Genomic DNA, 25,438 nt, shown 5'->3' with positions numbered 1-25,438 from the left:
CAACACTGGGAATGCTTACAGACATGACCGTTTGCACCTACACACACAAAGTAGCTCAAAAATGCCTGTAGGTTGTGACCTTAAGCTTAATATTTTCGTAGTCAAAGTAATTAAAAGTGTCTTTTTGAGTCCCTCCTGTAAATACACTGCGTAGCAGCTGTGTGTAGGAAAAATTTTAAAGCAAACATTCTGAGAAACTCATTACAAAAATTCAAATATATCTCCTTGGAGACATGTAAATTCAAGAGCAATGGGCATCATTTTATAAATATATTTCAGACTTAAGATTTCTAATTAGATAACTCATTGATCCATAGGCGCTGAAGTCCAACCAAACACCAGTTTGCGATTACACTTTTGGTTAATCATTTCAGTTCCCAATGAAAAGGCTCCACAGCTGCCTCGGGGCTTGGCATTGGTGAGAAACACCATGGGATCAGCTTGGCTACTAAAAAAGCTGTGTTTGTATCTTGGGGCAACTGCTGCATGTGGGCTGCCCTCCTGTAAAACACACCGAAGGCAGGCAGGGTACACTTGCTCCCCGTGTAACTGGGTGGTAATTTTGAAGCATGCTTGGGGTTGATCTTGGCAAGTCTGTCTCATGGCAAAAGCAGAAGTGGCTTCTCCTTATGCCTCTTGACTAAGCACAAGTGATTTAGGTTAGTTGCTCTGGGATAGGATAAAACCCCAACCTCACACTATTTTAAGCAATGAAGAAAACTCCTTCATGTTCAAGAAGGCTCTTGGGGACTGGCAGAAGTCCTGGTACATTTGTGCAATGATGTGCTTCAGCGCTGGAGCCGGTGAAAAAAACAGCTTATCATACTCTTGACCAGAGGGTTAACTCTGCAGTCCCCACCAAAGCATCAGGTCACAGTCCTTCAGCAAATTGGCCTTCAGAGATACAGATGTTTATTAGGCCAAGTTCCGGGCATGCGTGTGACCTAGGCAGGGAAGGTAGGGGGCTTGTACAAAAACGATAAAGGGCTTATGCTGCTTCTTGGTTTTATCCTTTGCACCTCTCAAAATATCAGCAATATTGTGCTTTAACAGAGCTGATTTCAGTCAGATCTCACTAACTACTCATTTGAAATGTCTCAGGGAAAGAAAACACATATAAACAATGACATTTTATGATGTTTGGACCCAAGTAGCGTAGTGCTTATGATAGCTGTTACATTGCCAAAATTTCACGTACTCCTCTCAGCCCATGGTGGGAATCTTGATTTTTACAGCACTGCCTTCAGTTTGCTCCAATAGTCCTCACACAACAGCATAAGCTTCTGAGGTAGCAGGCTGCTGCTCATCTCCACGCACCAGTCCGTGCAAGGCTGTATTACAAGGCAAACATTACACAAACACGAGAACAATCACTTTCAGTTAAGTGGAACTGTCAGCATCCATAAAGTTATTTAAGTGTGTAGATGTTGCTTGGCCTCCAGAGACTGTATATTGCTGTTCAAAGTGGGTTTTTTTCAGTGTTGGGTTTTTTTCAGTGGTTTATCTTTCAAAGCTATTCATGACGGAAGCATAGATATCTGTCTAAACAATAATACTCCATTTATCAGTTGTGGCTGGTGTGCGCTCATCTTTCTTTTTTTGTTTCCTCTAAGCTTAATTAAAAGTTTTGGGGATAGATGTTTATCCTGCGCTCTAAGACCAAACGTGTCTGTCAGAGGAGTTTCTGCACCTCTTGCTGGGTACAGTTCACTGAACAAACCCACTGACTGTTCTCCTCAACAGGATGTTCCTCAGCAACACCTCGCACGCAAAAATGAACTCCAGAGAAATCGTGTTTGCTTTCAGGATGAGTCTTTCAGTTCTTTTTCATCCCCTTCACTATTCTGTTCACCATTTTATTCTGTCACCTTTAGGGTCAGTGATTCTTTTGGCCTTCAGGGTGCCGAGTTTACTCCACATAAGCAGATGTGGCTCACGCAGATGAGAAACATCACTCTGAAGTGACATGAGGTGCTATTAGGGTCCAAACTGCACAGTCATTCAGTGGTTTCATACTTGAAATAATAAACCAGATAATAAAATAGACCAAAGTCTGCAGCTACAGGAAAGGTGGCGACTGAAATCCTAGCTGTGCGAGTTCAGCATGAACATACCCCACCAGCGCTGTGTGCAACAGGGGACTGGTACAGCAAGTACTTACAACCTTTAAGGTTTTGCTTGTAGAATGCAGGTCAAAAATATAAGTAAGATTAAAAAGCTTTTCTTTTACATGATCAGGCAGCTTTCTAACTGTGCTAATGTAGGGAACTGAAGTCTACAGAAGTGAGAAAATGTATATTTGATATTAAAAAAATTCCTTCCAATCTAGTGAGCAAGGTTTACTTTCAGGGAGGTCGAAATGTTGAATTATACGTGTTTCTGGGAATCAGCACTGCTGTTTTTCTCTTTGTCTCTGAAAGTGTATGAGCAGAATCTTCCACCTTTTTTAACTGAACATTTGCTTCATTTCATAATACAAAGGAAATGAAAATGCCAGCATTTTTCTAAATGTGGGTTTTCCATATCTGTGGACCTTCGTCTAAAGTGTCATCTTGATATGGGACAGTAAGAAGTCAGACAAGACAAATCTCAGCTAAAGATACATATATCCCTGTTTTTTAGAATGTACATTTCTATTGAAATCAGTGGAGAAGTTTTGCACAGTTCATTTTAGGTATAAACAGTGTTTTTTCAGTCATGAAAAGAAGACTTGGAGTTTAGCTGTCCCACCTCAAATATTCATCAAGTGTGTGATATTTTTGTTTTTAATTAAAGGCTAGATCATGCCTCTTCAGAGAGCTCAGAGGTGAGGCCACTAGAGATGCTCTGCCTGGGAGAGACCCCTTGCAGTCCCCTCAGTGTGTGATTGCATTAAAGAGTGGCTGGTACAGCTAACACGGTTTGCTGTCTCTTTTTGGTATTTTCTGCTCCTGAAGCCCTCTTCTCCTCCTCCTTCTCTGTCCCACCTCCACCATGTGAAAGGAAAGCAGGATGTAAGGTTTTCTAGAAGAAGATACTGAGATTTATTTGTGTGCTGCAACTACTCCATCAACCTGTTACTCCAAGGACTTTCAAGAAAGCTAATAACCAGTTATAAGGGCTGAGTGCTAAATCCCTCCAAAATGGGGTTCGCATTTAAACTTAAAGCTCTAAATATAATGTCACTGTGAGTTTTGGTTTATAAATACAGTTAGACCTAAAAAAAATAGTATAGAGAAAGTGAATGTTGGTTTGTCTTTGGATTTTTCTGTTTCTTTATGTTTGCTTGCAGCATTTGTTTCACAGCTTGTGTAGTTTTTCAGTGAGTTATAAATGAGTGTGTCCATATGTCAAGTTACTGATTTGTGAAGTCCATACTTAGGATAAAGTGTAAAAGGAAAAGTTTCTTGATGGATTTGCTGGATCTTCATTTGGTGTCCATTTTAAGAGGTCTCCATGATATCATTCTATCAGTCTGCAATTCAGTAAAATCTTTGAAACGGACTTCACCTGCCTTCAGCCAGAAGTTGGAGTTGACACAAAAGACAGGAGGTGAAATCTGCGGGCTTCTGTTACAGGGATCAGACTGGGTAACCTCAGTGGTACCTTCTTGCCTTACAGTCTATGAGCTGGATTCACACATTTCAAAGGGTTGTTTTTGTTCCGCTTGACACAAAAAATAGAATCTGCAGTCAAGTCACTGTGGTCTGCTCTTAAAAAACAAAAGAAAACTCAGCATAGCCAGGGTCGAGGCATTATGACTAGCCTCCTAACAGCCCATCACGCTTGCTTTTTCCCCACTGTTACAATGAGATGTGTAGGCAATCTTACCTAAGCTTAAAGGAAAAACAACTCTGTAGAGGCTGCTTGGGTTTTTTCATCCAAACCCTGATCCTCTCACTTCCATAGTTTTGAAGAAATGGGTTAGAATCTCGGTGGAAATGAATTTGTGAGGAGGGGTATGGCTGGGTCTCTCAGCACTGGTTCTACACTCATGAAGATCTGTAACGTTGGTTGACATGACCAAGCCCCATGGTTGTTCCTGTGTAACCACCATCTGGTATGTTCATAACATAGTAAAACAGTTCAGCAGGACTCTGTAGACACCAAAGTAAAATGTCTTTCCATGCTTTCCAAAGCAAAGCTTACATCTTCTCTCTTTTAAGATTTCGTGGAATTACGCTGTGGCATAGGCGAGACAGGAGGAAACCAAAAGAAATTCTGTTTGGCTTTTTGCTCCTTATTGTTCTTGCTGCTTGGTTTTGTAATAGCTGAACGGTATCTAAGATTCAAAGCCAGTCATTTATCATCAGCATCATTAGTGTATAGTCCTGAACTCTTTTTTCTTTCTCCTGAGATAAGCTATCAAAATACGTATTTTCCACATTTTTATGCTACCTGCCAATCAGAAGGTGACTTGTACTTTAGAAGTCACCTACATTCCTTGCTGTTGATTTCTTAGACTGAATTTACTCACTCTGGGATGGCTAATCTCCTAGGAAGGTGCGACAATTGTTAGAGAAGTCTAGAAATGGCACTTTATGCCACGTCATCATGTGCTTACTTTGGCGGGTCTAAAGCTGCCTCCACTGTTCCTGCTCTGAAAGACCTATTCACAATGGTAGTGGGTGACCATGCTAAAATCTGAAGTATGACATGACCCAGGGAATGACCCCTCTATATGTGTTGCTTATAAGCACAAGTATATCTAGATACCCAATACATTATTAACATCATTGCACATCAAGCACTCAAAAAGCTCTCACTGTCCCATGGGCAGCACTGCTGATACTTTTCCTCAGGTATCTATGGTGTCTGCCTCAGGGTGTGTAGTAAAACAATATATCTGAGAAGATTTCTACCGTGCCACCTCATGGAGTGGAAGGGAATAAAAACTTACTGGTCTTCACTCTTTGCACTGCCAAGAAGTGTAAGCAGCAACTGCAGGCTCAAAAGATGTAGAGAGAAATTAACGAATTAGAAAGCCATGAGATGGTGTAAAACAAAAAGATACCACTTCTGTCTGATTGTATACCGTGAGAGCTATACCATGAGAGGGCCTCCATGCCCTCATCTAGCACTTCAGAACACTGAACGGTGGTTTTGACCTGGAGCATCATTGGGGTGCACCTCCTGGGGACGGGAGGCTGGACTAGGTGGACCACTGAGGTGATCCATAAGCACATTCTTGTGTTCTTATGTGCCCTTGTTCTTCTTTAGCTGCATACACACTCTGTTTCTTAAAAATCACTGACCTTGTGCAAAACTGGTGCAAAACTGGTTAACAGCCTTACAGCCAAAAGGCAAGGCAAAAACATGGACAGAAGGCAGGCTATAGGCCAAAGACTCCATTATAACATAAAGCTGACGACTGGGAATGGGTAGCACGTCCAAGGACAAAAGCTAGGAGCTAGTGCTAGGGCCTGCAGCTGAATGACCGCAAGCAAGTGGTGAGTTTCCTTCTTATATCTCATGGATAGGACAAGCCACTGATCAGGCTCACAAGCCAGATGACAGATCACCCATGCCCACAAGAGGCTGAGTGAAGCCAAAGGTGCGGTCTGATCGTGGTGTTACCTTGGAAAGCTAGTAGCATTATCAACCCTGCCTAAGCTCAAGGCTTGGTTTGGTAAATGTGCAATGCCTGATCTGTGCATTCACGTCACCTAAAGCTATGAGCTCTTCACCAATGACTGAAATAACCAGGACCTTCAGCATGGCACTCTTTCTTCAACAGAATCCACTGCATTTTTCCATCCTTGTCTTGTAAGAGGACTGTAATGAATGTTGACATCTTATCTCGTTCTACTTCCAGGTTCTCAAAGTCTGGGGAAAATGTTTGTGATCACTCTGGAATTTGTTTTTATTACCTTCATATTTTCCAGATGTGTTTGTGTACAAGTTTCTTGAGTTGGTATTTTCACACGCATCTATTTGTTTTTCTTTAGTTGTATAGTGGACTTTTCAATGCCAGGCAGAGACAGCATGTTCTTATTTTCCATCAGCCTGCCCACATTACTGCTACTAGAAAGCTGTGTGCACACAAGCATCCTTCCTGTTAATGCCTCTTTTCCCAGAAAGTAAATTAGAAACCTCTGTGTCTTCAAAGCCACAGCTGTTTGGCATGAAGCTGTCAGACCTTGCCCAGCTGTGGTTGCTGGGCATCATGAATTGAATTGTCAGCAGAATCCAGAACTTTTTATTCATAGTGACTGCAATAAGCTAAAACACAGACTGGGTTTTTTTTCTATGATGGTACTGAATTTACACTAATTACATTATTCTGAACGGACTTTTAAAACTTAATAAATATGATACGCAAGTTGCTAAGGAGAAGTGTCCATAGTTATTATGATTACTTTTTCTTACAGTGCATTTTGAAATTACTCATCAGAGCACAGAGTGCTCCTAGACATGGACTACTAATTAAATTGTCTGGTTAGGTGAAATTCTAGACTTTTAGCAAAGTTTCCTCATGCCAAATTGCAGCAATAATTGTTCCATCACTTCTGCTCATGGGAATCTCTCAACTGCTTCAAATATGATTTCATTTTTAAACTGACTGTGTAATTAAATAATTCTGTATAGCCAGTAGTTATCTTTCTCCATATTTAAATCTAAATATTACCAGTTACCAACAGGAATCATAGCATCCCTATGCTGGCTGCAGCTAATTATATCTTATGCGTAAAAAATGTTAATATTAAGGTCATGAAGTCAAGCACTTAGAAGCTGGGCAATGTCAGCACTAACATTGCCCAGGCAACTTCATTTTTTCTGTCATTTGTTTGCATGCGTGTTACAGTTTTTAATTACACAATCATACTGTTCCTTTTTTCCTCCTGAGTCCACCACCTCGTTCAGTAAACTGGTAGCAACTGCAGATTTCTTTTTGTCTTCCTCATTAAGAGCACAGTTCCAAACCTTTCACTCAAATTATCCAAGCCTTGCACAGCATACATTTTCGTTCTTTTCCCCCCCTTCTGTGTTCTGTGGTGCTCTTACCACATCTGAACACTATATCAAACAGGAATGCGAGTGTCGGGTTGCCCTAACTCCCTCTTTAGGGAGAGCTGGAGTTTCAGGAATCCAGACCCTTGTGGTAGGAACGCAGGCTGCTGGAGTGATAAGATGTGGGGAATGTAAAACACTTCCGAGTGGGTCGTGCAAAGACAAGGCACTGAGCAGAGAGCCCTGCATCCCACCGGCAGGCCTCCCTAGAACACGTCTGCTGGAGGGCCACAAGAAAATAATTAATTTTCAAGTACTTTTGTACAATCAGGTTTGAACAGAAGTCTGGGCTGGTGGCAGATAAACTCTCTGTGTTTCATACAAAGTTGTCCAAAAAACGCTCACCAATCACAAAAGCGTTGGGAACAAGAGCATTTCGCAGTCTTGCTAATCCAAGTACTGCACCACACTTCTCCAGCTAAGTCGGGGACAAATGCCCAGCTCTGCTGTGAATGTGCTGAGCTTCCCAGCTGTCACACCCCGGGCAATTAGCTTGAAAACTCTGCCGGAAAGCTGGGCAAAACTGTTCAAGCAGCTTGCTCAGCATCACATGTGTTAGATGCCAAAGATAGGGCACAGGCCACTTCTCCAAGGCTGCACACAAATTCTCTGACTATCAGATAATCTTTCTTTCAGTCTTCCTACAGTCTCTATAGCCTATCCATCCTTGGCAAAAAACAGCTTAAAGATTTAGACAGACAATTTCTCTTCTTTGGCCAAACCTGGAGTCATCCTCATTGCAGCCCCATCTTGTATACAAAAGGAGATGGAGTTCTGAAGAAAAAAGAACAACAGTTTGAGATTTATAATGAACAATTACTTCATTTGCTTTAAAATCAACCAGCGTCTCCTGTGCTACATGAAGTGGTATCTCTGTGTACCTTTTACCTTCTATGTAGTAAGAACCACTTCTGAAATGGGAAGACCAGGGTCAAATCCCTTCCCTTGTCTGCTTTAAACTAAGCATCAGTGAGGACAGTCTTGAACCAGCACCATTTGTGAGTTTGAGTTTAGAGCCTTCTTGATCTGCTCACCTGCCACATTTGGCTATAAATTTCTGTTTGTTTTAAGGGTCCTGAAAACCAGATTCTACCATGTAGAGCAGAATCAACCAAAGTGGAACGACCGAGGTTAGTGATGCAGTTGACGGACCATAATAAGTAGTAACCTGCATAGAGTTTTGAATCATTATTTGATTTTTTATTTAAAAAGGCTTTCTAAGTGAGGGAGTTTTTTCTTGTTGATTGATAGAGCAACTAAGGCAGTAAAACCATTATGTTTTGCTGAATGACGTTACTGAGGGCACCACAGGGGCTACACCCAGCCTGGTCCTGGGTGACCCCAGAGGAACCGCCTACCATGTGTGATAGTCAGGCAGGAGGCTCCTGTTAGCCAGTGGCTGCACAGCCGCAGTTTTGGTTTGTGCTTCTGGACCTCAGTGTTTGGGTTACTCCCAAATCCTGTTTTAGGTACCCGCGTCCTTTGTTTAATTCCACTCACTGCAGCCACGTATATAGCTCAATGCACACTTACTCTGATTTTGAATTTGTTGTTGAATGACTTCTTTCTTACCTACGAGATAATAACTATTTCCTCTAAATTTGTACTTAGATGCATTTTGTTGGTGAGTAGAATTAATTAACCATGGAGAAAAATAACATGCAAACATGTTTATTAGTCTTCTTAAAAGTGCTGTGTACATAAGTAGAAAATACATTTGTAAAGCATGTTGCATTTAAAATAATTTATTAAGCGAGGGAAACTTTAACTATAGTTAATGAAATTGATGGATCAATTAATGAAATTTATGGATCAATTCTGGTCACTGAGGGCCATATGCTGTGTTTGATATAATTTGGCATAAAAGCTATCAATCTGATTGGATGCTTTTGAATACCTCAGCAGGAATTTATCTGTAACTTTATACGCTTAACACCTTCTGCAAATCTGTCCTAATGCCCTTTGGGTTTTTAGAATTAGTGGATCTCATCCTCTGCCACCTGGATTTTATTTACTGCAAGAGAAAAACAGCAGCCTGTTCTTCTTGATCCCTTTTTCAGACTTAAACAGCCTGTTCCAAGTAAAGAATATGTTCTCTCAGAACCCAGTAACAAAACTAAAAATCAAGTCATCTGTAAGCTGGTGCCGGACTCAGTGACCCAGCTGATCCCTTAGTTCTCATGCTCTTAATGTGACTGAGTAGTTATTTTTCTTAACCCTAGAAACTAAGAACTTGCATTTTTGACAGCAGGAATGACAGTATTTCCACTATTGTTAAAAACGAAAGAAATGAAGCATGTATGTATCTATGTGTGCTTCTGTATGTAACAATGTGACGTGGTTTGAATCAATAATGAAACAGGCTTATATGACAGCAAACATTACAGCAGTTTTCTACATGATTCCATACACCATTAAAACAAAGCAGCCCTTAATTGAAATATTTAAGAAGGCTCATTTGTTGCATCATTTCAATATATTTAAATGACTTAATAGATTATAAGAAGGTGTATGGGGAGAAGAGAGAATGATTCAAGCCCATATTCCCACCTGAGATTAACACCAGAAGAGTACTAGTCTGAAGCCTTGTGACTTAATCAGTTTATTTCATTATTTTATACTCTGACAAAGCTAGCTAGCTATTTGACATGCGTGCATTCAGTGTACAATCAAAAAACATAACCAATATTGCTTAAAATTATAGCAGGTGTGTGTGTTAATACATTCTAAAACCAAAAATTTTTTCTATATCTATATATTACCTATTGACAGATGGGAGCCGAAATAATTCTTTCTGACAGCCATTTCAGCTGAAGGTGGGTAAATTGTTTAGCTTCAGAACAAGCATTTAGAATAGTCTAATTAGCAACTGAATTTCTGCAGTGATTTACAGTCAACTGGTGTCTGACGTGCAGACTGGATGCAGACAGGTTGGTTCTGGCATGCATTGCCACAGCGAAAACCAGGAGCCAGCATCTGCATTTCTGTGGATTACTCTGGCTTCATAGAATTGTCACTAAAAAGTCATTAGCCCGGTGTTTATTTTAGAAACTGAAGCTGGGGCTAGTCCAGGTCTCACTGAAATGGTTTAGGATTGTTGCCACAGGTTTTGGGCAAGTGTCCCGCTTTGAGCTCTGGACACATAAGAACTGTTTGACAATTTGGTTACTGAGCCCCTTAAAACTTCCAACTCAGTGCCTAAATATTTAGGCACTGCTATCACCAGAGTCATTTCCACAAAGTCTCGTTTCTTGTTCTATAACTCCCTGCTAATTACTTTATTGTTCTTGGTGAGCTACCCCGACTCTGAGCTGGCTGTTTCAGGACACGGCGTGTCAGACTAGCAACACTCTGTGTTATATTCCCAACTGAATATTTTCCTGTTTAGGGTTAGTCATGAAAGAGTATTTATTTTTGAAAGTCGTAGCACATGTTCCCAATCCTTTGTTTGCACAGCTGTAAGAAAAGACATCTTAATGGAAAGAATAGTCTTTCAAACAAGAAAGAATCATCTTCCAAAAGAGCCATTTCACTTCCTTTGTGATCCAACAACATCTATAGCTTCATATTGGGTATGCTTGGGCATCTGAAATGAAAATCAATGTTTTTCTTATTACGTGGCATAGATCAGGTTTTGGGTTGATGATACCTGTACATCTGCTCTGTGTGAGTGCACAAAGAATGTAATTTATTGACAACCTAGAAAACCGTTTTGGCATTACTGATTAGCATCAGTTTTCTCACATGCTGTGAGGCTGCAAGTCATCGTAAGAAGAGAACAACACTTTCACATGGAAGACAGCTGTATAGATCTCTTATTAACTATAAACAATAGCTTATAAATTATAGTTTGTTATAAAAATAATTACATTTCACTGCAAGTACATAACTTTTCAAAAAGAGAAGAATATTTGGTTTAGTACCATGTATTCTTCAAATAAGGTATACAGGTAGAAAATAAAACAAATTTAAACACATTCCAGTAAAATAGCTGCACTTAAAGAAATGAATGTTACTAAGTGCAAGCCAATAGTATTTTGATAGAATGAGTGAAACCATTGATAATTTATGATTGTAATGGCTGCTGTCATAAGTGAGTGGAGATGAGACTGTGTCCCAGAGGAGAGCTAGTCTGGGAAAGTCACTTCAACCCAGACAGACCTTTAACCATCAAAAAGATTGTGATAATAATGTCTCTACCCAGCAAGGAGCAAGGTAAAAAGATCACACCTACATTTTGGAAGGATAACCTAAGATGATCTTTTCTTAACCCTGTGTGTTCATTCATTTACACTGTGAAGTGAAAGAAATCAGGTTAACATATCGTCGTGATGGGGTTTCTTTTGTTTAAATGAAACTGTTTTATGTGTGGCTTGATATATAAGGATGGCCACAATGTTGGTCTGTTTTCTGAGGGGCAGTGTGATATAGGATCAGCTCTGCTAAGAAAGCAATATCTGGACAAAGCCCAGCGTCTTTGGATCTTCTTGTTCGCCCCAGCAGATGGGAACAATCTGACTCCATCCAGTACTCTGAGCCCCAAGGTGGCAAACCTGATACAGTCTTTCAATTTGATTTCCTTTAGGACGGACAGACTTTGCTAATGACTATTTTTTCTGTTCTAATGTGACAAGGTTGTCAAACAAACATTTTTGGGAATGTGTTGATTCAGATAAAAATTGCATGTAAATATTTCCTGATGTTTTGTTATTATATTAATTTTCTTCACAGTGTGGGTCTAAAAGGCCCAAGTGTGTCTATATTTTTACATTTTTGTATCCAGTGAAGGCTGTTGTCTAAGGCACGGCTACACGAGGGCAGTGCTGTGGGCTAAGCTAGAGCATGGGTTTGAAGCACACCACCTAGTCAGTGTTCTCCTTCAGTAAATGCCTGCTGTCCTTTCCTCTCATGCTTTCCACCTGCTGTGGTGTGTGCAGCCAGGTAATGCAGAGAAGCTGGTGTGCCCCAGCACTGCAGCATAGCTTTGCAACCACTCGTCTTCTGTAACCGTAATGTAAATTTTTCCACTTATGGAGGAGATAACCTATGCATCAGGCAAATCCCACCAAGGGGCTGAGCAGATCTTCTTGAGCACATCAGTTTTCTATTTAGGGGAGCACGATATTCTGTTATTTCCTCCCCTGCAAGAGCAGGATTCGAGACTTACACTTCTCAAAACTTCTGTGATGGTCAGTCAGTACTCTTACAAAACACTCTGAGGGAAGCGAGAGGTGATATGATGTGTATAGCAAAGCAGCAACGTCTTGGGATTCCAGGCATTGCTTTCTGGCTTTACGTTCATGATTGCTCAAGAGGTACTGTGTTCAGAGCCAGGGCTCAGATCTTGTCCTTTGCAGTGTCTCACAGATCTCTTGAGGTAAGTGAAATACCAGGTACTATGAGTTTGGCGTCGTAAACACTTTTTAAACTTCTCTGAGTAATTCTGTGCCTATTAATTTGGCTTGTGAAGGTGTTTTAAAAGCTTAAAAAGTGCTGCTGCTTTTTTTTGCTTTTGGTTATTTCCATTAGAGAGGAAATCAATGATAGACAAGAATTTCTTTGGCTCAAAAGGTTTGGCAACTTCAGGCACGTTTGGCAATGTCCTTGCTTGTAGAGCCAAGCCCAGTGATCTTTTCAAACATCAGCTTATCCAATATCTTTGTGGTTTTCATGACACTAATTTTTTTTGGACAGCATCTTTCTTTTCACTTCTGGATACTGCTTTTTTTTTTCCATTCTCAGACCTCTTAATTTACAGTTTCAAAAAGACATGTTTCATCCCCACTGCCTGTGCTTTGGGCATCTCATATTAGTTTGCTGTTCAGACTCCAAGGAAAGGTTTAATTCTTCTCTACATTTATTCCAAAGTGAGAGCAGCTGCCATGCCTGTTAGTGTGCCATAACCTCTCACCTCTGCCACAGCAATAGGTAGAGATTGCTAGTAGTAATGTTCATGCAAGCCTTTCAAATTGAGCTATTCAATGTGGAGATCATTGAAATTCCAGAACCATTCACTGTCAATATCAATTAACTAATGGACAGAACTAATGGACAGACCAGACATTTTACATTGCCTCTCAAGGAATTTCAGGAGCTTTATTCAATCCAGTCAGAAATGCTGGCTGACCTGTGAGAAAGCAAAGCCACAGAGAAATCTCATAAAACAAATCACTGGTAGAGTCAGCAGGATTCATCTCCCTTGGTCTGGCCTAAAGCATGGGATGTACACAGGTTATGAGGAAGCTGCATGGGATTAACACGGACTTCTTAATACTTGTGTGTAGGCATATTTGAGGTAAGGTGTGAAATATTGACAGCACAATTCAGTGTCCTGGATTGCAGAACGATCTCCAGGCAGCTGGAAATATTGCTGATACATTGGCAGCTCAGATACCACTGAGATGTTCTTGTAAAGTAGCATGCACTGATTCAGTACTTAAAATTTTTACAACAGCTTTTGTAATGACTCGATCAAAGACCAGCTGGTATCACTGAGCAGGAACTCAAAATCTATGATTTGAATTCAAAGAAATTGGATAAAATGTTCTGACAAAAGTGTATGTTACCAGGATTTCTTGAAGATCAGTCCGTTAAAATCAGAGTATGCCAGTACAAATCCAGTAGATTTCTTTGTTCACTTACACTTTCTTTGCTTTACTTGGCTAAGTGGTAGAACATAAGCATTCACACTTGATGTGCTCTGACCCAAACATTAATAGGAGTGAGAACAGTTCTGAAGAAGAAAAACATAAACAGAACTCAGAACTGTTATTTTAAACTAAAATTTCAGTACAGTGGTCTTTTTTGGATGTAACTATGAGAACACTGTGACCAGACTTAGAAGACACTGGGTCTGGAAAGGATCTCAAAAGCTCGTCATCAGGTCATCCTGCTAAGGTTCATGCCATATTAAACTTGGCCTAGGTTGTTGCAAGATGTTTAATTAATCTGTACTGAAGAGCCTCTGATGTTGAAGACCTCACATGACCTGACATGCCTCCCCAGGCGGTCTCTTCTACTCTTCTCACTTGTAGAAAGTTTTGCCTGATGTCCATCCCCAAACTTTTGTGCTGCCATTTTCTTTCTTGTCCTCCACACTTAGAAATGACCTTACTATAATGCTGGAGAGGAGACGGGAGAAATGAGGTGGTTTGGGGGATAGGAGAAGCACTTTGTGTGGGTGAACTTTTTCTGGCAAAGCTGTTTTTGCAGGTACCATTTTTGTATTTTTGATAGACTAGAATGGTCTCTTCCAGCTGAAACCTGCACAAATTGCAACAGCTGTCCTTGCAAACCACTGCTAGAACAAATCTTGTCTAAGTACACATTCAGGTAGCGTCAAGGTTTTGTATTTTTGGCTTCACAAAAACACCTGTATTTAATTTGAGATAAGTTCTGGCCTAATGTCCCATAAGAAGTGAGCGTGGCAGGTCCCTTTTGCAGGAGTCCTTTCATTGGACCAATGGCTCAGGGACTGCTCTGAGCAGTATTCCAAGTAAAAATGTGTTAAGATAATAAATACTGATAAGATGATAGAGTGTGCATGACACTCACCATATCATGGGGAAGACAGACTGACCAGAGACACTGAGGCACAAGCAAATTGTGCTCACATATAAATTTCTCCAGAGGATACTCCTAGCCAGCCCTAGATCCATCAGGATATGGGAGACCTGGAGTTATCTTTCCTGCTGTGAATGTCACATGTCCACCTTCTCTTCAGTTCTGGCTGAAGGGATTTCTAGGCAGCACTGATGAGGGGTGTGTGGTTATACATCGTGAGGACTTGGCAAAAAGGCCATGTTAACTGATGATTCTCATTACTGCAGTTCAGTGCCTGGCACAAGTCTTCGTGTCTTTGTCCACATCTGTTTGTTTTGTGTAATGGCACACAGAGTTTCAGAGCAGATGCTTAAATTTCAAAGCAAGATGCTTATGTTTCTCCTTCACCCTGCCCATTATATGTGGACAGAAACATTTCCTCTTCTGTGGGCTTTCAGAAGCACTTTGTATCTGGATATCTTTGTGTCCAGATAGAGAATAAAGAATGCCCTAAGGAATGTAGGGTGATGGCCGTTATACTGACATCAAGGATATGTATTTGCCCTTCTCACACTAGTCTGAGCTGAACCCATTAAAATATAATGATGTGCGTATACAGCAATCTTGCAGTAGCTACTGAGAAATGCTCATGTTTTCTGAGTCCTCATATTATGGCCTCATCATGTAATGTTTATGTGCTGCACTAGTCCACATTTTCTTCCTCTCCTTCTAAATGCTGGCAAATGTTTCTAAAGATGCTAATGTTTTTGAGACCTCACGGACTTTGATTATTCAATTGGGCCAGCCTTTGGCTTATGACTCAAAATTTTCTCAAGCAATGTTGATGGAAAAATTCATGGACTTGCTTTTGTCTCCTCCCTAGAGCATACACTATCACCACAGCAGAGATCTGGAAACTGACAGCTCAACATCTGGAACAAAGTCCCTACCCAACTCTGTGAAAGAGTATTTAAACCAGAGAATTCAGCTGCTTAGAGGCCATGAGAGAATTCTGCTGATTTGTAAAGAGCAGTCTTGCGGTGCTCCATTTCTAAGTGTTTCAACATGTCTTCAGCTGGTATAAATGAGCGTCATTAGTGAAAAAAAAAGCATTTTAAAAATTCTTGAGAATTTGGCTGCATATCAATGAAGATTTTAAGCCAAAAAAAAAAAAGCAAAAACTCAGGCATATCAGTTATGTTTGTCCTGGCATTGTATCTAATGGGCATTTAGCTATCCTTCTAAGAGTACTATAGATTAGATTATGTTAGAGTTTAGGGACCTTTTTTTTTAATATTCTACTTTTTTTTGATAAGTTGAGGCTATCCTTTCCAGACAAAACTGGCGTTTAGGTACCATTGATATCCATGGCTCTTTCCTCAGTGCAAGACAGGCTTGGCTAAGACACCTCTCTATTTTAAGGATCTAAAAATAACACATGGGATCCATCTGCCTGCCATGCATAGGCAGAAAGCAGCCTTCTCCCTTCAGCCACCTGATGTTATCTTTAGCCTCAGGATGTTACCTATCTGATTTCTTCTTAGAGGCCTCAAAATATTTCTTAAGAAACTAAAATCAATGCCTTGCAGCAATTGCAGATCTTCTGTAACTTATTTCCAGAAGCTTTATTAGGATGAATTTGTGTGTTATCCAGTGCTAGATCACTTTTCCCAGTGTGCTTGATAATGGTATCATGGAGTAGCATACTTCACAAGATCATTTTTATTTTGTGCTGTATTTTCAGGAAAGCAGTTCAGTTTGCAGGTTGTTGTTTGTGAACAGGTATTGGGGAAGTGAGTGAGGAGTCACTGGGACATCAGTACACATTGAACTCGTAGGTATGGTATTATGTTATGCGAAAATCATTCTTGTTATAGAGTGAATGTGACAGTTTATCACACCCATTTATCACACCTTTATCACACCCATTCCAGGATTTCTGAAGAATTCCCTGGTACTGTTATTTGTTATTGCCAGACAAGTACAGTCAGCATGAACTGGAGCTCTTTGTGCAGGTGGAGCCACTTCTGGTACCCTTATTCTTTGAAAGATATTGAAGACATTGAAGATAACTTCTACTAGATTGTGGACAGAATTTTCTGAAACACTAAATAAAACATACTAGAAAAGGGATGGGTTGCATCCCTGTAGCTTGGACAGGATGATCTCCTAGCATTAGCTTGTCATCCTGGAGAAAGTTATGTTTTACTGTCTTGCCAACTACTGATTAATACTGAAGCTTGAGACACAAATATTCTGTTTCTGAAACACAAATAAAGTGCAATAAAGTGGCTCCTCCACAAACCCTTAATAAAATTTTTAAAAACCCACTTACCACAAATGTTAACTATTTGTTTTTTATGTTCATTTTTAGTCTTGGAACTGAACCAGGTGATTATTCCCACTTATGGAACTGTGCTGGATCAACAAAACCTTCACAGTCCTGAATGGGTGGGTACTTCTTTACTTTAACTATGACTACCTGTAATTTCTTTTCATATAGATATGCAACAATCCATAGTGGTTCCAGAAGACTAGCATTCCTTTGCATTTGCAGCACATGAAGTTCATCTGTGTGACTGAATCTGGGCTACTGTATCTCTCTTTCCCTAAAGGTATCTGAAGTCATTGACTCTGATGTGAAAATGCAGGTTGACACAGTTAAAAATGACCAATATATATTCATTATAAACTGATGCACACATACACCTCCTCTATCTGTATAATTTTGTACATGTGTGTACAGAATTTCTCTGTGTGTATACAAGGATAAATAGTTATGAACACACACTACATATAAACACACAGATTCGTACACACCCAGGTATTAGATGGCCGATATGTGAGTTCCAGATTTGATTTTACAGAAAGCTTGGAGTCACCAAGAAATTCCTTACTCCAATCAGAGACTGAAGTGCAAAAATTAAAAAGACCTGGAGGTGTCCATTCCCATTCACTTTATCCAAAGTTCACATCCCTCAGCTTACCTAATGTTTTCTGCAGCTAACAGGCTTCTGGCTCTAGCTCAAGATCCCCTGCCTCAGATCTCTTTTATCAGTAAGGCCAGTTGACCCCAACAAGCCCTGCCATGGCACGCGCTTTGCCAATCTGATGCGCAACTGGCACACTGATAAGTCCAATTTTATTTTTTCCCCTAGAATGATACAAGTGTGGTCCACAGTTGCACAAGGAGATTGCTATAAGCCTGGGTTAAAAAAGGTGTGAAATCGTATGCTTGTCCTAAAGATAACAGAGAAACTACATATAAATCAAAAAAAGCCTGTTCTCTGTTTTATTACTCTAATGGCAGAGGTTGGTGTCACTGGCTTTGGGTGTGTATAGGTTGTCTTTTCTAGTCAAGTTTCCTCTACAAGGGGATCAGTGTTACAGGAGAACAAAGTGTAAAGGAACAAGTTCAACAGTGTCAAGAATTGTTCATTGGACCAATTAATTTTGAGCACCTGAGGGCTTCATGACGGTTTTCACATAGAGAGGTCATTCAAGAAACTGCCGTAATGGTGCCACCAAGTAACGAGAGCTGGAGCTGGTTCCCAGTCAGCCCTGCCCAAGGCATTGACATTTAAATTATCAGCTATTTACAAATAACTGAACCTGCCTGTGCATTTCTTTATTGCTGTCTACTAGATCCTCCTCCAGGAATGACAGCCTGCTGCTGGTTATCCCTTTAGTTTGCACAGAGGAGGTCTGTGTTACGACTGCGGAATTCCAGGTCCTGCTGACTGTCTATAAGGAAATACATTGTTTTCCTTATATGACTAGGATAACATACAATACAATGAAAAATGAGCTAAAAAGTTAAAAGATGCAAATCAAGCATTCAAATTCAGGGGCTTAAATTAAACCTGCCATGTCTTATTTGTAGCTAGCATGACTGAAGCTGTTTGAATGATTTATTTTTCAGCCTGGCCACCAAACTGAAAGCTATTTTGATTCATACCAAACTGAAATGGGAAACAGAATCATAAAAGAAAGAGACAAAGGTTTTCCATGGTGGCAGTGCATTTCGAAAGCTGTGTAAATGAAGGGATAGATTCAGTCTTCATTGCACCAAGGTGCACCAGAGCCTTGGGGAGCTGCTTGAGCAGCTTAGCTGGCAAAGTACTTGTCATAGTTATGGGTCAAGGGGGTTTATTCTTGCCTGTGCTGCAGGAAACAAATACCCAAAGTACTAGGAAATGAGTTTCCACCTGGGAGCTGGATACCCTCGCTGCCCCTGCCCCAGCATTTTGCAGCAGGGTGTTCTTTCTTTGAAGCTGCTTTGGTCCCAAGGCCATCAAAAGGGACTTCAGGGCATTGGGGCAACTGGTTGAGGGATCAGGGGTGCAGGTGGTGTTTTCCTCCATCCCCTCAGTGGCAGGGAACAGCACTGAAAGGGGCAGGAAAACTCGCCTGGTTAACAGATGGCGCAGGGACTGGTGCCATCGGTCAAATTATGGCTTCTTTGATCATGGGGAGGTGTACACAGCACCGTGCCTGCTGGCGACAGGTGGAACTCAGCTGTCTCAAAGGGGAAAAAGAATTCTTGGCCACGAGCTGGCGGGGCTCATTGAGAGGGCTTTAAACTAGGTTCGAAGGGGGAAGGGGACATCGCCCTGCTCACTAGGGACAAGCCCAGGCTTGGCATGCCAGGGTCAGGGGTGAGATTGACAGCCCAGCTCAAGTGTGTCTATACCAACGCACGTAGCATGGGCAATAAACAGGAGGAGCTGGAAGCCATTATACAGCAGGACGGCTATGACTTGGTCGCCATCACAGAAACATGGTGGGACAACTCGCATGACTGGCATGCTGTCATGGATGGCTACAGACTCTTTAGGAAAGACAGACCAACAAGGAGAGGTGGTGGAGTTGCTCTATATGTGGGGGAGCAACTGGAATGCATTGAGCTTGGCCTGGGGGCAAATGAGGAACAAGTTGAAAGCTTGTGGGTTAGAATTAAGGGACAGATTCATAAGGGTGACATTACGGTGGGTGTGTACTACAGGCCGCCTGACCAGGAGGAGGAGGTTGATGAGGCCTTCTACAGGCAGCTGCAAGCAGCCTCACAGTCACAGGCCCTGGTTCTCATGGGGGACTTCAACCACCCTGACATCAGCTGGGAAGACCATACAGCTAGGCAGGCGCAATCCAGGAGGTTCCTACAGAGCATCGATGATAACTTTCTGATGCAAGTGGTGGAGGAACCAACAAGGAAAGGCGCGCTGCTGGACCTTGTATTAACAAACAAGGAGGGACTGGTGGAGGATGTGAAGGTCGGAGGTAGACTCGGCTGCAGTGACCATGAAATGGTCGAGTTCAGGATCCTGCATGGAGGAAGCAGGGCGATAAGCAGGATCAAAACCTTGGACCTCAAGAGGGCTGACTTTGCCCTCTTCAAGGAGCTACTGGGAGGAATCCCGTGGGCCAGGGCTCTCGAAGGCAGGGGGGTCCCCATGAGTGCTGGTTGCTCTTTAAACAACACTTCCTCCATGCTCAGGAGCAATGCATCCCCCTGAGAAAGAAATCGAGCAAAGGAGGCAGGAGACCTGCATGGTTAAACAAGGAGCTTCTAGCGGAGATCAGGTGGAAGAGAAAGGTCCATGGAATGTGGAAAGAGGGGCAGGCCACTTGGGAAGAGTACAGGAACGTGGTCAGAGCGTGCAGGGATGCGACGAGGAAGGCCAAGGCCCACCTGGAATTGAAGCTGGCAAGGGATGTCAAAAACAACAAGAAGGGCTTCTTCAACTACATCAGCAGCAAAAGGAAGGCTAGGGACAATGTGGGGCCGCTGCTGAATGAGGCGGGTGTCCTGGTGACGGAGGATGCGGAGAAGGCAGAGCTACCGAATGCCTTCTTTGCTTCAGTCTTCAGTGCTAAGACTGGCCCTCAGGAATCCCAGGCCCCAGAGGTAAGAGAAGAAGCCTACAGAGAAGACGACTTTCCCATGGTCGAGGAGGACTGTGTGAGGGATCGCTTAAGCGATCTGGACGCCCACAAATCCATGGGCCCCGATGGAATGCACCCACGAGTGCTCAGAGAGCTGGCGGATGTCATTGCTGAGCCACTCTCCATCATCTTTGAGAGGTCCTGGAGGACAGGAGAGGTGCCCGAGGACTGGAGAAAGGCCAATGTCACTCCAATCTTCAAAAAGGGCAAGAAGGAGGACCCAGGGAACTACAGGCCGGTCAGCCTCACCTCCATCCCGGGAAAGGTGATGGAGCAGCTTATCCTGGAGGCCATCATCAAGCAAGTGGAAAAAAAGAAGGTTATCAGGAGTAGTCAGCATGGATTCACCAAGGGGAAATCATGCCTGACCAGTCTAATAGCTTTCTACAATGACATGACTGGCTGGGTAGATGAAGGGAGAGCCGTGGATGTTGTCTACCTCGACTTCAGCAAGGCTTTCGACACAGTCTCCCATAATATCCTCCTAGGGAAGCTGAGGAAGTGTGGGCTGGATGAGTGGTCGGTGGGGTGGATAGAGAACTGGCTGAATGGCAGAACTCAGAGGGCTGTCATCAGCGGCGCTGAGTCTAGTTGGAGGCTGGTAACAAGTGGTGTCCCTCAGGGGTCAGTACTGGGCCCAGTCTTGTTTAACTTCTTCATCAACGACCTGGATGAAGAGTTAAGAGTGTACCCTCAGCAAGTTTGCTGATGACACCAAACTGGGAGGAGTGGTAGACACACCGGAAGGCTGTGCTGCCATTCAGCGTGACCTGGATAGGCTGGAAAGTTGGGCAGAGAGGAACCTGATGAGGTTCAACAAAGGCAAATGCAGGGTCCTGCACCTGGGGAGGAACAACCCCATGCATCAGTACAGGCTTGGGGTGGACCTGCTGGAGAGCAGCTCTGTGGAGAGGGACCTGGGTGTCCTGGTGGACGACAGGTTAACCATGAGCCAGCAGTGTGCCCTGGCTGCCAAGAAGGCCAATGGCATTCTGGGATGCATCAAGAGGAGTGTGGCCAGCAGGTCGAGGGAGGTTCTCCTTCCCCTCTACACTGCCCTGGTGAGGCCTCATCTGGAGTACTGTGTCCAGTTCTGAGCTCCCCAATTCAAGAAAGATGAAGAGCTACTGGAGAGAGTCCAGCGGAGGGCTACAAGGATGGTGAGGGGACTGGAACATCTCCCCTACGAGGAGAGGCTGAGGGAGCTGGGCTTGTTCAGCCTGAAGAAGAGAAGGTTGAGAGGGGACTTTGTAAATCCTTACAAATATCTGAAGGGTGGGTGACAGGAGGATGGGGCCAAGCTCTTCTCAGTAGTGCCCAGTGACAGGACAAGGGGCAATGGGCACAAACCGAAGCACAGGAAGTTCCGTCTGAACATGAGGAAGAATTTCTTCCCTCTGAGGGTGACGGAGCACTGGAACAGGCTGCCCAGGGAGGCTGTGGAGTCTCCGTCTCTGGAGATATTCAAGACCCGCCTGGACAGGGTTCTGTGCAGCCTGCTTGTAGGTGACCCTGCTTTGGCAGGAGGGTTGGACTAGATGACCCACAGAGGTCCCTTCCAACCCCTACCATTCTGTGATTCTGTGATTCTGTCTCTGGAAAAACATTTAAACATTTTTTGGAGCATGAGGTGGAACCAAGAGCTTCCGTTTCCCAGCTGGGCGCCCTGACTAGGATGTTATAAAATTCTTCTTAGAGTATCCTTGTGTTCAATCATATTTTTTTTTGTGCATTTCTATTAAGTGAAATAGCATCAAAACAGCTGAAATGTCATACACCTTGTGGTTAGAACAGTCTCCTCCAAGCAGTCTTGGCAGAATTTATTTTTATTTCTACTGAAAATCAATTGTCTCAATATAATTTTTTTTTTGGTTAGTCATATTTACCAGTAGTTGCAAGTTCTGCTCAGTTTTAGCAGCATCTTTTCTGCACTGCTCCTTCCATCTCAGCTCCTCCTTGTTGGCCACTGGGCACTTTCAGTGGGTTGGAGGGGCCAGAAAGGTAAAATGGTGATCTACTGAGCCTGATTGTGAAATGGATGAGTGCTAATTGTAGTTAGAAATGGAAACTGAATAGGAAGCCTAACCTTAAATGATTGAGTAGAAGGGAAGTACTGCACCTGTTGTCTCAACTCAGATCATGCTTTGCAGCTGGAAGTATTCTGGAAATTTGATTTGAATTTGCAAGTCATCCTGGAGTAGTCAAAACTGAGTAAGTTGTTGGCTAATAGGAATGGTCCTGTTCTTCTGGTGCTGTCTCTAATTGTAGGATCACATGCTAACTCTGCCACAAGACCCCTGCCTTATTCAGCACGAGTAGGGCTTTAATCTCTAAAAAGCCCAAATTTTGTGAGGATGTTATTTGTAATACTTCAGCAAAGTGTAAATGTGGCAGGAAATTGCAGGGAAAAAATGGAAGGTTCTTATGACTAAAGAAACTGAGTGCAATTTAGATAATTGTATTTTATCCCTGCTGCTGCTGTAGGGTTTCTGTGCAAGACTTGCAACCTCACATCCAGCTTTTTTTGATTTCCTGAGTATCAAAGGGGAACACTTGTGACCTTGTTTGCGTTAGTTCAAAATAGTCACATTTGGACCTGAAAATGAATATATTGCTCTCTGAAGAGAGAGAATTGCTGAGCTCTCTGGAAAGATGTCACTGTCCTGGTGTTTCATGCTAGAACTCCAAATTTAGGACACAGTCAACAGGTTTGTCATTGACCTTCAGATGCCTTCTGCGATCACCGTTAAAATGAGGGTTATACTGTTGCTTTCTCTTCTGGGCTATCTTGTAAAATTCAATGTCTCGACATTTGTAGAAGATTGAGATTCTGTGAGGAGAGTGCCACAGGCATAGACAGAAGGAAGTCCCTATTTTAAGTGTTCAGGCTATTTAGATGAGGTGTAACAAAACAAGACATTGAATAACAAAGATAAAAAGGAGCATTCCATGACTACTACAAGGAGCGTAGGTGTATGGCATGTGGTGGTATAATAAAGTCATGTATCATGAACAGTAAATACACGGAAGACAAAACTGCATAGACAGCATTAATTCAAGCCTTTTCCAGCTCTCCGATGTTTCATTTTGCAGTCTTCTCTGCTGTATAGGTAGACAGTCTGAATTTGGATGTGACAGTAAAATTTTTTTTTTGAGCGTCAACATCTGCAGAGAGGAGGATAACTTCTTCAAATTGTCTATTGCTACTGCCCCTCAAATACAATTTCTGCAATGAGAAAGCTTCAGGGAAGTCCAAAAGGGGGAATTTCCCAGCTCCTGCATCCTAAGAAAGACAAGGGGTGCTGAAAAGCAGGTTTTCAGCAGAGTACTGTCTTCACCTTTAAAAGCAAGGCCATATGGTCTCTCTCTGATCAGGACTGACCAGAATTCCTCCTGCAGCCAGCAGCAACGTGATGCTCAGGCAGGAAGTCAAGTGGAGGTCTGGTCCAAACTTAGCTTGGGGGACCCGGCATCTCAATGCCTGCCCAGTTACCAACCGCTTTCTGCTGACAGAAATGTATGACTCTAATGACACCCTGCATTTTTCTACTTTGTCTTGAGTCGCAGTTTATTTCAGTTGTTACCTATAAAAAAATTCTTTGCATGTTGAGAAAATGAAAAAAACCCACCTTCTTCTTATTAAGTGCTTGTTAATAATCTCATTGTTGCTAAAAACAGAACTAGAACAGTCCTCTGTTGTTATTAGCAAATATGAGTCACAAGGAAAAATGTTAAAAGCACAACAGTTTAATGGCCTTACGGAGACAGATCAACATTAGTATGTGGTATGAAAATAAACGTATATCTTCCTGAAGTATCTTATATATTATATGACCTTTAAAGGTCTCTTCCAACCCAAACTATTCTATGATTCTGTATATCTTATATCTTCCAGAAGAATGCTTGTATTGGTCTTAGTGTCAGAAAGTTGTCTCTATTGGTCTCTCAGAACATGAAGTAATAGAAGATCTTGTTATGTAGCTGTGGTAATAATAAGAACTTTATAGTTCTGTAACATTTTCTCCAGATAATCTCAAAGCACTTCACAAATAATTATGTTTCATGACATCCTGGTAATATAATTTGTTTCCCTTTTATTTACTTGATTTGAAGTTTCCTGAGGCCTGTAGAGAGAAATAACTGTGCTCCTAAACAGACAGTCGGAAATTTTCACCTACATAAAACCCACAACTGAAGTGTCACCTGCAGGTGCCCCGCAAGACTGTCGCCGTGCTCCAGCCGGAAGATTTTTTTGCAGGTGCCTGTCCGCAGAGATGATGTTACACAGGCTCTGCTCTGCTGTGTTGTTTCCCAGTAATGATTTATTATTCCCCGGCATGCTGCAGGAAGCTGTTTTGAAGCATATCTGAAAATTATGTGAGGTTGCAGACAAGTAGCTTATCCCTCCAGTAACGATTACATTTGGTGATATTGACAGTCACAACAAAGGCTCATGCGGACAAAATAAAACACTTATTTTATCTTTCTGGTTAGATAAGTTGCTCCTGCAGAATGTCTTGTTATCTAAAAAAAATCAACTTACAATACTGTGCTTGTTCAGGGTGTAGGAAACAACAAATAACTGCATATTTTTCTTTATGCTTGTCTCCGTGCTGGCCTTCCCACCATTACCCCCTCTGTGTGTTTAACAATGTAATGCCCAGAGAAGCCTGGAAAAGTGAAGATGCATTTCTTTGTCATGCCACCATTTTTTCTCCCCTGGTGTGGAGCATCACTGTTGCTGAAGGGAGCTTTCCACTAATGTGGTCTCCTTTCATCTTCTGCTGCGGCATCACATGTAGCCATGACTACGGGAATGGTCTCAAGAGTGAGACACGGCAACTCCCCTTAGATACCGGCAGGCCTGGTTATATGTGAGGAGGAGCACATGCCAGTCTCCCTCCTGAGAAGAACCTCTGAGCTAAGGGACTGAGGCTCGGTGCCATGACGTGGTCACTTG

The 25,438-nt window shown here is 42.2% G+C and overlaps 1 protein-coding gene across 3 annotated transcripts in view; it reads left to right on the top strand.

Annotated features, from left to right (window-relative positions):
• The window catches only part of ANO6 (anoctamin 6), a 90,993-nt gene that overhangs the window by 10,016 nt on the left and 55,539 nt on the right, over positions 1-25,438 (top strand). For 2 of the 3 annotated variants that reach the window (XM_075428307.1, XM_075428306.1), the window contains exon 2: positions 16,907-16,983. The exons of the other annotated variant lie outside the window; for it this stretch is intronic. In XM_075428307.1, coding sequence (XP_075284422.1) covers positions 16,907-16,983 — 77 coding nt within the window. The remainder of the gene's footprint in view (positions 1-16,906; positions 16,984-25,438) is intronic. 3 annotated transcript variants of the gene reach the window in all.

Source organism: Opisthocomus hoazin, chromosome 8, assembly GCF_030867145.1.
Source record: "Opisthocomus hoazin isolate bOpiHoa1 chromosome 8, bOpiHoa1.hap1, whole genome shotgun sequence".
Lineage (NCBI taxonomy): Eukaryota > Metazoa > Chordata > Aves > Opisthocomiformes > Opisthocomidae > Opisthocomus > Opisthocomus hoazin.
The sequence above is the reverse complement of the archived record's forward strand: the minus strand, read 5'-3'. Positions and strand labels throughout refer to the sequence as shown.